This window comes from Athene noctua, chromosome 7, assembly GCF_965140245.1.
Source record: "Athene noctua chromosome 7, bAthNoc1.hap1.1, whole genome shotgun sequence".
Lineage (NCBI taxonomy): Eukaryota > Metazoa > Chordata > Aves > Strigiformes > Strigidae > Athene > Athene noctua.
Genome location: NC_134043.1, coordinates 30,994,085 through 31,008,237, shown reverse-complemented (window position 1 = coordinate 31,008,237; position 14,153 = coordinate 30,994,085). Strand labels below are relative to the sequence as shown.

Below are 14,153 nucleotides of genomic sequence, written 5' to 3'. Positions count from 1 at the left end.
GCTCCCTTCACCCTTCCCTCCTCTACCAGTGGGGTCTTCCACAGCCTGCAAAAACTGAACTCTCAGTGGCCACAAGTAAACATTGACTCTGAGCCCCCCCACACCTACTGTCACCAGTCTTCTACGCACACACCTGTGACAAACCTTGCCCCAGATGCTTTGTCTCAAGAGAAGTTAGGATTACTTTTCATTTGCAGACACTGAGAACCCAGGCTGGGCAGGAGAACTTCACCGTACGGACCTCTCCCCCAAAGCTCTGGGTTAACTGACAGTTAAACAAAGCACTTACACAAACCCTGACACAGAAAACAGGAGAAATGCATAGTGAAAGCAAAAAAAGTTTTTGGCTGCTATTTGAATTTTTGAAGATGAACTCTCTCTCATTTGCAAAGTTCATTCATCCTCAGCAAATATTTAAACCCAGAGGTACTCAGCCACGCACCCCTCCCCACGCATTTTTCAGTCATATACAAAGTTTATGTTTAAATGCTATTAATCCAGTGTTATCTCAACGCAAAGTCCATACACAACGAAGCTAAAGTTTCAGGTGTCTGCATTATAGAAAGGACAGTGGGAAAAGTAATTCAGAATAATCAAATGAAATGACTACTTACATGTTATATATCCATCAGCAGCCTCTGCTTCCATAGTCAAAGTGCAGTGCTGCAAGGCAGAAAAGTACACCCTCAAAGATGCCTGCCAGTATCAACCATTAAATGATTAAACTTACTTAAAGCCCTAAGTAGTTGCCCATTTTACTGCTGTTGCAACCATTGCCTAGAGAAACATGCAAGTGTACTGCATGTGCTCATTTGCAAAGCACTGAACTCTTCCTGCAAATTATGTGAGTAGAGAAATTCAGCTGCCTCCTGGGCAGGCAGCACTGGGATCATCTTCATCTGACTGTACCCCTGTCTCCCACTTGCATTTCTACCTGATCTGAGAGTTTTCTCCCTGACTTTCCGCTTGTTTTGTTCAAGCTGGGATGGCAATGATTTATCAATTACCAGCTCTCGCAGCCAGAACAGTCTTTGAGGAGATGGATACTATTAACAATTGCTCTTTTCACACGCACTCTAAGAGACTCCATCCTGATCTAAACAAAATAAAGCCCTCCCGTGTCTGTTCCCCTCTGAGAGTTACTACAATTCTTTGTCTCACACCACCATACACGGACGCACACACCTGTACACGCACCTGTTCACTCTAACCCTATTTATCTGCCACAGCATGGGACCAAACATCACACTTAATACTCCCAGATCATGCATTTTGTGGTGTGAAGCAATCTTAAAGTTTCTGGAAGCACTTTGCTGACACAGAACGAGCTATTACTTTCCAGAAACCCAAGTAACTGTATAGAATGACACCCCCTAGCTATCATTTGATATATATTGAGGGGGGAAAAAAAAAAAAAAAAAAAAGATAGATCAATAATCATAACTATGTTCTTTTAAGTGGAAAAGTTAAGAATCTGACATGACCAGAGGAGAATTTTATTTCCTCTCTCCCTCCACGGCCTCTTTTTTGCCTTTAGTTTCAAAACTCTCACTGCACCAGGCAGCTAAATTATTCACAATGAGCCATTTCTGTATTGATCGCCAAGTATATTTAGCCCTGGCTCCTGGAATTTCTCCATTACTTACTGGAAAACAGGCAGCTTCACTTCTTGTCTCCAAAACCACTTCCCTCCCCCTCCCTTAACCCGCTTTCCTCCCCCCCCCCCCCCCCCCCCCGCCGCCTTTCCCCCAATAAATAAATACTTTTCTCTGTGCTCTTCTTTGGTATAAAGCAGATCAAATTCCCAAGGCATTCAGCACATAACACTTAAATTTCAACCTGCCCAGCTGCTACCAAACTCTCTTCAATTACTGATTTTCACATGACTCTTAAAAAAAGAAATCTAAAAAAAAAAAAGTTTTCAAAACAGGTAAGCCGCTTCCTCAAGCCCTTCAAAATTACCTTATCTTCCCCCTAGTCCAGGTAGGCAGGCACACACTGAGAAAAAGAAAGAAACATCAGAAGCAACAGGGAAAGATCATCCCAGCCAATGAAGTGGAAGGAAAGAAAGGGGAGGAAGGGAGGAGGAAGAGAAAGAAAGACAAAAAGAACACAGAAACATCCATAACCGAAATTAAAACACGGTTTGACTTTTATTTTTTATTTCTTCAAGGGGGGGGGGGCGAGGAGGAGGAAGAGGAGGGGAAGAAAAAAGTTTGGTCACCATTTTTAGGCTGGTGATGGCAAATCCCAGCTGCTAAGCCTCTCTCTCCACAACGAATGGGGAGAGAGAGGGAGTTTTGCCCGGGCAGAAGACAGAGAAAGATGGGAAAAGTTAAAAAATATTTTTTAAAAGAAAGGGGGAGAGAGAAGGAGAAGGAGGGGTGGGGGGGAAAGGGGCGAGAAACCCGCCCCCGGCACTTACAGGTGGGGCATGCGGAGCCGGGGAGCCGGGCAGCCCCGGGGATGAGCCGGCAGGGGAACTCGCTCAGGAATGGCACATACTTTGAGGGAAGATGAAGAACAAAAAAAAAGAGGGAGAGGGAGAGGGAGGGAGGGAGGTCAGCCGGTGCTACAGCAATGCGATTAACCAGCGGGGAGAGAGAGAGAGAGAGAGGAGAGAGAGGAAAACTTGATCCACCGGTTCGTTACGAATCGGCACGAAAACGGGGGGAGAGGAGGGGATGTGGGGAGGGACGGGGTGAGGGGATGTGGGGAGGGATGGGGTGAGGTGGGGCCCGGCAGACGCACTCACACCCCGCGCAGGAAACCTAGGCCAACTTCCCCGGAGTGCCGCTCCGGCCCTGGGCGACACCGGGCTCCGCGCCTCATCCCTGCCTCTCCCCACCCATACCACAACCTGTCAAAGTCATGGAAGTCCTGCCTCGTTTTTCATTTTATTTTATTTTCCCCCTTTCCCTTGAACACACACGCGCACCGCTCCGCTCGCCACCGTCTTTCCCCCCTGCCGCCGCCGCGTCAGGCCGCAGCCCCCCGGGGGCCCGCAGGTGGCGGCGGGCGCTGAGGGAAATGGCAGTTGGGGCCGGCGCTGACTAACGGACCGGGCGAGCCCCGCCGCCCCCCGGCACACGCACGCCCACCCCCGCCGCCCCTCTCCGCCCGCTTGGGATGGATTGAAGGGGGGGGGGGGGGCTTTTTTTTTTTTTTTTTTTGTGGGGCTAACAGCAACAAGTCATCGGAGCCCACCGCCGTGCGGGAGATGCAGCACAACCGCACTTTAGTCGGGGACCCCTCCGCACAGCACGCAGAGCCCCGCCGTCCCCCCAGCCGCCTCGCAGACCGGACGGAGCTGTCCTCCCCGCCAGGGAAAGAAAGACCGGGGTGAGGGGGAAGAAAGAGGGGGGAGGGGGGGGGGGGAGAGAGGGAAGAAAAAAAAAAGAAAAAGAAAGAAAAAGAAGCCAGGCGCAGATTTACCTCAGCCGCGCAGGCAGTGAATCACTTCCATCACCCTTTTGTTTGTGTTTTTATTAGTGTCGGCTCTCTCTGCCTAGTGGAGGTGTGTTTGTGCACGGCAGTTGGCTATGGAAACTAAGGCAGTGGAGCTGTAGCTAAGGGTAATCCTGTTTTTACTTCCTCCATCTTCAGAGAGCAGGGTTAGCCTGGGACAGCTGGTCAAACCCCGAGAAACCGATCCGGCGGCGGCGGCAGCCGCCCGCCCGCACTCACACACACACACACACACACGGACACGGACACGCTCGCGCACAGACACACACACACACACACACACACACACAGACACACACACACGGACACGCGCGGCCGCCGGCGCCCCCGCGCGCGCAGCCCCGCGGGCGGGCGCGGGAGCGCGCGAGCGCGCGCGCCCGGGCCCCAACCGCCCCGCGGCGCCTTCCCGGGAGCGGCGGGGGGGGGCGGTGGCGGGGAGCGGGGGGGGCGCGGGGGGCGGGTGCCCGCGCCGGCAGGGCCGCTCAGCACGCTCGGCAATCGATTAGAGGACAAGTGCCGCCGCCGCCGCCGTGTGCGCTCCGCGCCTCACGCGGACGGACACACGCGCGCACACACACACGCCCGCGCGCGCGCGCCGCCCCCTGAGGGCACGGCCGCGTCCCCGTGCCCCCCTCCCCGCTCCGGGCACCGGGATACCCCGTGCGCGCGTGTCCCCTCGCACACACCCCCCCTCCCGCTCCTTCTCCCCTCCCCTCAGGGGCGGCGAGCGCCGGGCCGCCGCCGCCGGGCGGGTGAAGTTGCCGGCGGAGTCATGATTCAGCACTTCTATTTTTAACCGCCGGGCGGCCGCGGGTGCGCAGCGCCCGCCGCCCCTCGCCGCGGCCCGTCCCGCCTGCGCTGGCGTTGCTCTCGCTCCTGCCGCGGTGGCAGCCCGGGGGGCAGCCGGAGGACGGCGTAAAGCCGGAGGGGAAGGGTTCAGAGCTGCCGTGCTTGTTATCTAATTGAACATTCAGAGTAAATATGAGGTGATTTCTTTCCCTTCTTGTAAGTGTTACTCTTAGAGAGAAAGCCCGGGTAAAATAAAAGCTTTGCCGCGCTATTTTTCCCCTCTCCTGAGAAGCCGGCGTGGTGGGAAAGGGGGAAAACCCTCGCTCTGCTTCACAGCCGACGCTGAAGTAATAACACCTCCGAGTGCCACAGCCCCACCTTGGGGCCCCGACCCAAACCCACGGCAGCTGGTTGGCACGTCTGCAGCAGAGCAGCACCCCGCATCTGCGGGGCCGAGCGTGAAGGCTTGACGTGCTTTCTGACAGGAGCTTTCCTTGCCTTCGACGGGTCTTCGATCAGGTGCAACAGCATCATCCTTTTTTCTTCTTCGAGCATCTCTTCATCGCAGCTGCACTGCTGGGTGTTGGTGACTGTGGTAATGCCATTATTAGGCACCAGAGTTAACGGTCCATTAAGAAGCTGTGGTTGTGTATGTCATGTACTATACACACGGATACTAAATTTAAATTTGCAAAGTTAAGCACACAAACACTAGGAAGCACCGGAATTCAGGCTGCCCACACATCCTTGAGGCTTTTCACCCAACAGAGCAACCGACAGAAGTAGCAGGGAGTTATCCTTTATTTTCACTGGTACCAAAGGGGAATAGCACACACATTTTGCCAGCGAGTTTCAGACGTGCACTGATGAGTGCACCTTCATCGCTATATACCCATGTTCTTCGTGTATCAAAAGCCTGCAAAGGCTCCAGGTACCGTAAATTTTTTTGCTTTCGAGCAAAATCTTAACTACAGCCTTAACTCTTGCTCCAGCTACACGCGAGCGCAATACGGTGGTTAGGGACAGTAAAGTAAAACCCAGGTTTTATGAGCTCAGCCACTTCACATCAAATGACGTTCTGCTTTGTGGTGGCAGAGCCGCCCTATCCTGAGAGAGGGAGACAAACTCCACTTTTAAAAACACAGTAAATTATTCAGCCAGCCAAAGACACTGAAGTTAATAGACAGCTCTCTCCCTCCCCAGCACTACAAATTTTAGCCAATTAGTCATTACGCCACCCCTGTGAAGTGGGTTAATTTAAGTCTTCTCATTTTGCATAGGAAGGAGGCAGAAAGGTTAGGGGACTGGCCCAAGGCCACAAAGAGCACGCAGAGCTGAGCCTAGAAAGCAGACTTCTTGTTTCCCACGCCTACGTTTCAACAACTAGACTTGGCTTGCCTACATCAGAAAATAGGCTGGCATAGCTATAGCTGTGTAATTATATCGTAACAGTTTATGCCGGAATAACTCTCCTCGTGGACATTCTTCTCCAGATGGAAAGTGGCTTCCCGAAAGCTGTCCAGATGAATTCACTCAACAGCGCACACTTTGGGTTTTGCCTTTTTCCCTGCACCCCTCTTCATTTTGGGTGGTCAAAATTTCTGAGATGCGGGTCTTGGCAGCATTTTGAAGCCTTTGATCACTTTCACAGACCACTGAAAAGCCGGGACAAATGCAAAACATGTCATTGAAATGCTACAAGTCTAGTTGTCAAGATTTTTATGGTACTTTTCATCAAAAATGTTGAAAACTGAAAGCTTCCAGCTGGCTCTCTTTACAGGTAATAATTTAATAGCTAACAGCTTTTCTCCCAAAACTGCTGGAACCTGCTTGAACCATGGAAGCTGATGGGAAAAGCCAGACCCATCCTCTACAGTAATTATTTCTGATTTTTTTTTTAATCCTGCAGCTCCATAAGCTTTCAAAACCAAATGAATCTGTGAAAACAAGGAGGAGTGACCAAAGGAGAAGTAAGGGACAGGGAATAAAACAAAAAGGTTTGCCTTTAAAAATCAGCTTGTTCACTCCAAGGACTGCAGAGATGAGCGCATCTTCACTACAGCAACATGGGGGTGAGTCACTGGTTTCAATGCAAAACGCAGCTCGGGGGCTGCAGCGAGAGCTCGGCGGTGACTTAGATCCAGCACACACCTGCCCCCAAACGAGCCTCAGCAGAGCAGCTGGGATGAGCTTCAGGACCCAGCGACAGTTTGGGGATCAGGAGACATGGGTTCCCATCCGAGCACGCTCAGAGGTCCTCCGTGTAATTTCAGCCAAGTCGTTACTTCCCTGCGTTTCAGTTCTCCGTTTCTGAAACGTGGGGAATAATGCCATGAGAGGTTTTCTGCCGAGCAACTCTCCAAGAGCGATTCTCAGCTTTGCCATGGTCTTGTGCCGCATTGTAGAGGTCACTTCAGCACACCTCTGCAAGAGCCATTGCTGAAGCTCCTGTGGGGCTGGTGGGCAGCCCCTGCCCCTTCCATTTCCACCGGCAAGACGGAAGGAGCCTTCGCTGCCACACAAGCCCCACTGCCTGAGGATCACAGCCTGTGCTGACAGCCACCTACTCTTGAGACCCACGTTGTCCCTCCGGACATTCGCTCAGTCTCCCCCCGGGCCTGAGCTCTCCTGCTGTGTGCTGGAGACAGTAGAGCTCTCCCGTCTCACAGGGACTCTGGGAGGAGAATTTAATTCCTCATCGCTTGTCAGTAATGTGCTTTGATAAGTCAGGGATGGGCTCAGCCTATTTTCAGCAAAATATTCAAACATTTAACCCATATATACGTGTGTGCATGCACACGCACGTGTGTGAGAATTATTACTCAAACAACCATGATGCTTTAATGTAAATTCTGGCTTAAATTGTCTAATCCTCCTTTTTTATATGCCTGTATAAGGTCAAGGTATTCCAGGAGTTCACTCCCAAAACACTTCTATTAGGTATTCACATAAATAGTAGTTCATAGCGGCAAAAGGTCCAGCTTTATTTAGATTTATCGGACACACTGCTGTCTTGGACAGCTATGAACACCAAAGAGCGGCAGCCCCCTGCATCAGCTTTCTTGCCTTCAGACTGAACAGTCTCTTTTCTGCCCACAGAAGGGGCACTTTGAAGACAACCTGGATCAAATCCCAACATACTTTGGGGAGGACAAACGTAGACCTTTCTTTACTTAGCTCTGTGTTGGGCAATCTCAAAACCATATAAGCACTAATCTATTCGTTATTCCGTCTCCTCCTCTTTACTACAATAAAGCACTGTTTTATGCTTATATGCATCAATAAAGAGACCTATAAAGAAAATAATGAACACCCTTTAATATCCTCAGAGTATACCCTATTAATTTTAAAAGGGACACAACATACTGTATCCCTTGTATTTCACCAAGATAAAAGCCTATAGATTAATTCCTGTTAAAACAGTTGGTATTTTCAGGACATGCAGATGTAATTTATGGAGAGGCACAATACTCATAATAGCTCAAAGGCCACAGAAACTGTAGATCTGTGTCTGTTACTGTAGTTGTACAGGCATTCATTGTACAGAGAGCAGTTGAAAAGGCAGCGTATGTAATCTGAATACTAAATTTGTGAATAGTTTCTCACTTGGGCTGGTTAGGCTTTTCAAGAGCAGCGGATGCTTTGTGGGGGACTTTGTAAAACATTCTGCTAATATATCACACGGTTGCTGTATTTTCTTCTCTTATCTTTACTGTTAGAGCTTTATTCATGAAGACACAATATTTGATTCTTAAAAGGGCACCAGCACCTGAATTCAGTGTGTTCCATGAGAGACAATTTTCACAATAAATACTTCTTCCTTCTTCTGTAAAGTGGACAACTTTAGGTATATATAGCCCGAAAGTGTACAAGAAACAAAGATCCTTGTCCTCACCCCTGTGTATTCCAATTGCTATATCCAACTTACTTGGAAAATAGTATTATATTTTCTGGTTTATTATCAATAATAAAAGTGTACAGGCTTTCTCTTTTATTATGGAGATATAAATGTATATGGATATATCATTTGTGAGGAAGGGAAATTCTAAAGTGTCCTAACAAAATTTAATTATGACACAAGCTACTAACAGAGAAGCCTTCAGCCTGGGATCATTTTAATTCTTTGCTTGTACAGCACCTGGCACAATGAGGATTTATGCATGACCTAGCTTCTCAGTTAGTACTTCAACAAAATTAAGAATTAACTCTTGCTTTGCTTACGGCTGGAAGTCACAGTACCAACAGAATGATATACATCCAGCACGGAACAGTGAACAGCACAGACTTGTGAAGTTCATGAAGCAGCTGATACAAAAGTATGCTAGACCGATTTAAATTACTGGAGTTGCTGGAGGCATTTAGGCAGATAGACAGTTGTTACTTGAGCTGAAATTTGGCAGAATTATAGGTGTCAATCATGCTGAGTATTGCAGAGTGCCAGGAAACGTTCAGTGACAAGCGACCAGGCTCATGGCTTTGCAACATCTGAAAATTTGGCGGGAATGGCGTTCTTCCATTTCTCTATGACAGGATTAATGTGAAGGCTGAACCTCAAAATGCCAAAGGTTGCCACTTGGGTTTGAAGGGGCTTCTACAATACAGCAGACTTCTACCAAATTGGGCTGCAAACATCATGGGAGCAGGTCTCGTAAGGCTTCTGACACTGACATCTGGGTTCAGCCTGATACACTGCCGATGCATCCTGGGTGAAATACAGACTAGATAAGACCACCCTATGTATACATTTCTGAACGCTACAGCTCTTTAATGCTTGGCAAAGAATTAAGGAATAAGGACATTTTCTCTTTGAATCCAACCTACCTATAAGTGCACAGCATGAGCCAGTGGCTCCCTGGGGGCCAGGAGCCACAGGGGTGTCCCAGGCCAGCATGACAAGAACCTCACCAGTCAGGGTCTGTCCCACAGCCCTGGCCTGGTTTAACCCCAGCCAGCAACCAAGCCCCACCCAGCCACTCACCCACTCCCCCCACAGTGGGATGGGGAAGAGAATCAGAAGGGTAGAAGTGAGAAAACTCCTGGTTTGAGACAAAGACAGGTTAACAGGTAAAGCAAGAGCCACGCACACAAGCAAATCAAGGGATTCATTCACCCTTCCCGTGGGCAGGCGAGTGCTCAGCCATCCCCAGGACAGCCGGGCTCCATCACACGTAACGGTGACTTGGGAAGACAAACGCCATCACTCCAAACGTCCCCCCCTTCCTCCTTCTTCCCCCAGCTGTCTGTGCCGAGCATGACGCCACATGGTCTGGGATATCCCTGGGGTCGGTTGGGGTCAGCTGTCCCGGCTGTGTCCCCTCCTGACGTCTTGTGCAACCCCAGCCCCCTCGCTGGTGGGGTGAGGAGCAGAAAAGGCCTCAGCTCTGCGTGAGCACTGCTCAGCAACAACCAAAATGTCCCTGTGTTATCAACACTGTTTCCAGCACAAACCCAAAACACAGCCTCATACCAGCTACATGAAGAAAATTAACTCTATCCCAGCTAAAACCAGCACAAACCCTGAGCAGGGAGTAGGGCAGGCCAGAGATGAAGGCCAGGTCTAACCAAGACCCTGCAGGCAGGTCTGCAGGGATGAGGGAGGTCAGACATCGTGCCAAGAAACAAATCTGCAGGTCAGGATCAGCAAGGTCCATGCCTAGGCAGGGGCACAACCATGGCCAAACAAGAGACCAGCACTCCCCAAGCACATCCCAAACAAAGAGCAAAGCATGGTGCTGAGCTTAAACAGGGTCCTGGCCCAATGGCAGGAGTGTGGATTGAGGTCCCATCTGAGGCTGATCAGGGTCATTAGGGTATGTTAGTGCCTTCGGGGTCCTCACACTGCCAACCCAGCTTCGACTCTGGACAGCTATGGGTAGGAGTTTTCAAACAACGAAACAAATTGCTGACCTTATCATAAAGTTAGGTAGTCTAATTGACTGTGCATGTTCTTGCTTAGCAGGAGTATTTAGGCATCTCACTACTCCTTTGCTGAGGAGCTATGCTGTGCATGAGGGAAGTAGCTGTCATGTTTTAAGCTCACGTCTCACCTTACCTTGCAGGAGCTTGCAGATCTCCCTGGTCAGCAGGCTGTTTCCCCTGATTCTACCTGTGTGGTTGCATAGTTTCCCTCAGTGTCCCAGGGTCTTTCTTCAAAACATCTGAAGGATGTCCTGTTTATTCATTTCACTCTTCACTTGACACATTTCCAAAAACACCACCACCCCTGTTCAGTGTGCATTGCTACAAAGAAGTCAGCATGGATTTACTGGAATGTACTTTACCCTCGTTAGTCCTTGTCCCTCTTTCTTCACCTTCTTTCCAGCACCGTGCTGGTGCTTGTAGGGAGCCGGGAAGGGGTGGTGGGTCAAAAACCAGTTGCTGTAGTGGTCAGGGACTAAACAGCTAAAGCATCTTTGAGGCTGACAGCAGCTCCTGCAGGTGTGGGGCTCTGTAACACGACCTGAACCAGAGGGCAGGCATGGCTGTCCCAGGCCAGGGGAGCAGGGCAGGGGTTAGTCAGTCCCCTCTGTGCTGCTCCATGCAATGTGTGGACTCAAGTGTGAAGTGCCACCACCACAGTGAGTGCTGGAGGTGAAAAGCTACCATCCAAACCAGTCTTTTGGTCATTGCAGAAATGGCAAGTCATCAGAGTCTCATGAGTAATGAAGTCAGAATGTAAAATTGTCTTAGAAAACAAAAACACCAAGCTCTTCACGTCCAGAAGTGGCACAGCTGAGCCAAAGGCCGTCATCTCAGAGGTGAAGGACAGCCTGGGAACTAAGTCTAAATCCAGATTGTGGATGACTCGCTTTCCATGCCTTGCTTCGGAGGAGGATATACATTTCCACCCCCCATTTACAAGTGGTATTCTGCTATAGGACCCTTGTTTAGCCTCCTGTTCCTCAGCTGCTCCTGGAGTCCATGGAGAAGACTGATGAGTCCAGATTGCAACTCCAAGCACCAAAATTAGATTCCTGCTTGCAGTCATTCTCCAGAGGAGCATTTCTTTCTCCAGTGACTGCATAGGGACGCTGGAGATACCAGCCAGCTAAATCAGTTACTTACAGTGGGTGAATATCCCTGTTCATATTTCCATTCTTCATCTAGAAAATAAACCTGATAGTATTTATTCTCCTCTATCACTCTATCAACTGTGCTGAGAATCAGGAACACCTCAGCAAGAGGGGCAAGGACTTGGACACAGCTGCGATAGAGGCCGTGCGAGCGTGCAAGAGAGAGCCATTTAAAAAATAGGGGGGTTGTATGCCTCTTTTGTGTCCTTAAGCAAAGTGTCATCATAGGAGTGTCCTGTGGTTTGATTGTGAAAATACAGTCACCTTAAATTAACTGGCCACATAATCAGTTTTAAAGTGAAGCCAGGTTAACTTTGATTAACCACAAGCAACAATTTAGATCGTAAAAATAAAACATTAGCATCTTTTTACGCTCCTCTCAGTGTTACATGAAACAATGTTTGACCACAGCCTTTTAAAGCTGCATTGTTAATTTTTATTGCGAAGCATTCCTCTGTCTTGCTCCAGCAGCAGAGCTGATGGAGTGCTCCACAGACTTTTTTTAGGATACTGATTCATTTAGTTGTAGAGGTTTTCTTCATTTTTCAAAGTTTTATTTATTAGTCTTATTTTACTCCAGGAAAGGAATAACATTTCTCTACATCCAGACATTACCCACACATAACTGCGCAAGCAGAAAAAACATAACTTCATTCTTGTGGTTTGAAAATGCCTCCTTTTTCCTGTTTGTTTGTTTTTAAGAGGGAAGCGTTTCCAATTCTTAGTTCTCCTTTGGGGATTTAAATCAATGAAGACATCATTCAGTCTCTATATTAAAAAGACAATCTTTTGTTCCCAGCTACTGCCAATACACTGTCATTTTTTTCTGAGATCTGGAAGAACAAATGTTAGTTTCTGTTTATTAGCCACATGAGGGAATCTTCTAATTAAGATTTTGGGTGGTGGAACGAGATCAGTTATCTCTTCTTCACTGCGCAGACCTGGGCTTATACTCTCCTACTGATTTCAGCTGAAAACACCCCATCTAAAATCTACAAAAGTGGAAAAAAAAAATCATTTTTTACAGCATTATGAACAAGGACATAAATAGAAAAAAACCTGCAGATATTACCATCGTCTTTTCCTTAAAAATCCTTCTCTGAATTGCTTTTACCAGTTTATTGCATCAGTACACTGCTAAAGAGTGTTCTTCTCATAACAAAACTTTCCTCATTCAAAACACAGAATTTATTATGACGCCCTAAAGTAGGTATAGACCTACCAGGTCTCAGCTTACTCATTGCATTAGAAAGGCAAATGCTTTTCGTAGTGGCTTGCTGCTGGTTTGGTTTTGTTGGGATGGTTTTTAATTCAACAAGGGTGTAATTTTACATTCAACTCTGAAGTCTGGTTAAAAATAACAATTGAAAACGATCCTTAAAATCTGAAGATGTTTTCCATGGAAATTACATCCAAAGCAGCTAAAGGTCTTTAGCACTGACTTGATCCTAAAGTGATTTCCACACTATATTGAGTTGTCTTAATGGCTGACAGCAAAATCATGACCCTCCAGTGAGGTTATCCTAGATGACTCATACAAGATCTTTGCACATTTGCACATATGACTCTTTGAAATAAAGTGTTGTCTGACTGTAGATGGTGGCTTCATCTTTCGTAAGACAAAGAGCTCTGTTGTAAACCTTCGCTTGTCATCGCCCTAAAATCAGACATACTGAAAGAGGAAAAACTAAGACAACGACTTCTCTAAGAATTACTATCTGTGACTGCTCTTAAAGTAGAGCTATGAAAAAACCATAATGCCAAACTACGGGGCTGACCTCACATTTCTGCATGGGATTGTTTTTTTCCACGGCCTCCTTTAAGAGGTAGTTTCTTACTTTAGATAAGGGAAGCTCCATCAGCTGCTTCATAGAGCAAAACTGACACCCACTGGCCACCCCCAGTACTTGACACGCTTTGAGCTGTTGAGCAAATCCTGGCTTCAGGGCAGAGCAGGAGAAAGGAGAGGTGGATCACCCTTCTAGCTTATCTCAGTCCTTCTTCTTTACAGTCCATGACTTCAACTTTGCCAGTGGTAGTCCCAAAACCCTGCTGCCATGGAGTGAGATGGTGCATGATGTAACACCCGGGCTCCCTTTCACTCCTTAGGGAATCAGTTGTATAAAGTCCTTTTACATGACAAATGGCAGGGCTCCTACCCCTTTCTGTAGGAATATAGAGCAGCTTTACTGACCATTTTTGACTGAAACTCAAGAAGACATTTCATTTGATCAATCTCGGGCTTGCTGTGCCCATGGTCCACCACACTTGCCTGCATCAGCTATTTGGAGGCAGCCATCCATGTGCTGGTTGCCACTCAGCCAGACTTACTCAATTCTGCTCCAGTGGATGTCTGTATCTTCCGCATCCCACACTTCTCTGCGGGATCCTCGTTCCTCGTCACGCTGTCACCTCTGATCGCTGGAGCTTTATTATCAAGGCTCCCAAAGATAATGTTTCCTACCAGGTACTGTTGCCTATGTGTTGTGAGAAGAAGTGTCCCCTTCTGCCTCCCTGTCACAGCACAGGCCAGAATTACATTGGCATTTATACATTTATTTTTCAATTGCATTGCTTGCTCATATCTGATTTGCTATCCACTTAGGCACTTCCAACATGATTGACTTGTAAGTAGCTCCTTCCTACCAAATATCTTTGTTTTAGATTATATTTATCTCCTCATGGAGAACTTCAATCTTCCCCAAGATTCAATCTAATTCTTTTATTTCCTCCACATGTCGTATATCATCATGTGCTACCCTCTGGTATTATTCTTTGCTCCCGTCTGGTCTTTGAAACTCTTCTCCACTCTCTTATATGTTA

The 14,153-nt window shown here is 47.9% G+C and overlaps 1 protein-coding gene across 4 annotated transcripts in view; it reads right to left on the bottom strand.

The window, feature by feature from the left end:
- IKZF2 (IKAROS family zinc finger 2) overlaps window positions 1–3,681 on the bottom strand; it is a 114,280-nt gene extending 110,599 nt beyond the window's left edge. For 2 of the 4 annotated variants that reach the window (XM_074910344.1, XM_074910346.1), the window contains exons 1-2: window positions 3,436–3,681; window positions 615–663 (exon numbers count right to left, since the gene is read on the bottom strand). In XM_074910344.1, the coding sequence (XP_074766445.1) occupies window positions 615–648 (34 nt within the window). In that variant the 5' untranslated portion in view covers window positions 649–663; window positions 3,436–3,681. Of the gene's footprint in view, window positions 1–614; window positions 664–1,962; window positions 1,999–3,435 lie in introns of all 4 variants that reach the window. The other 2 variants (XM_074910343.1, XM_074910347.1) reach the window with 2 other exon arrangements.
- Window positions 3,682–14,153: the final 10,472 nt, after the last annotated feature.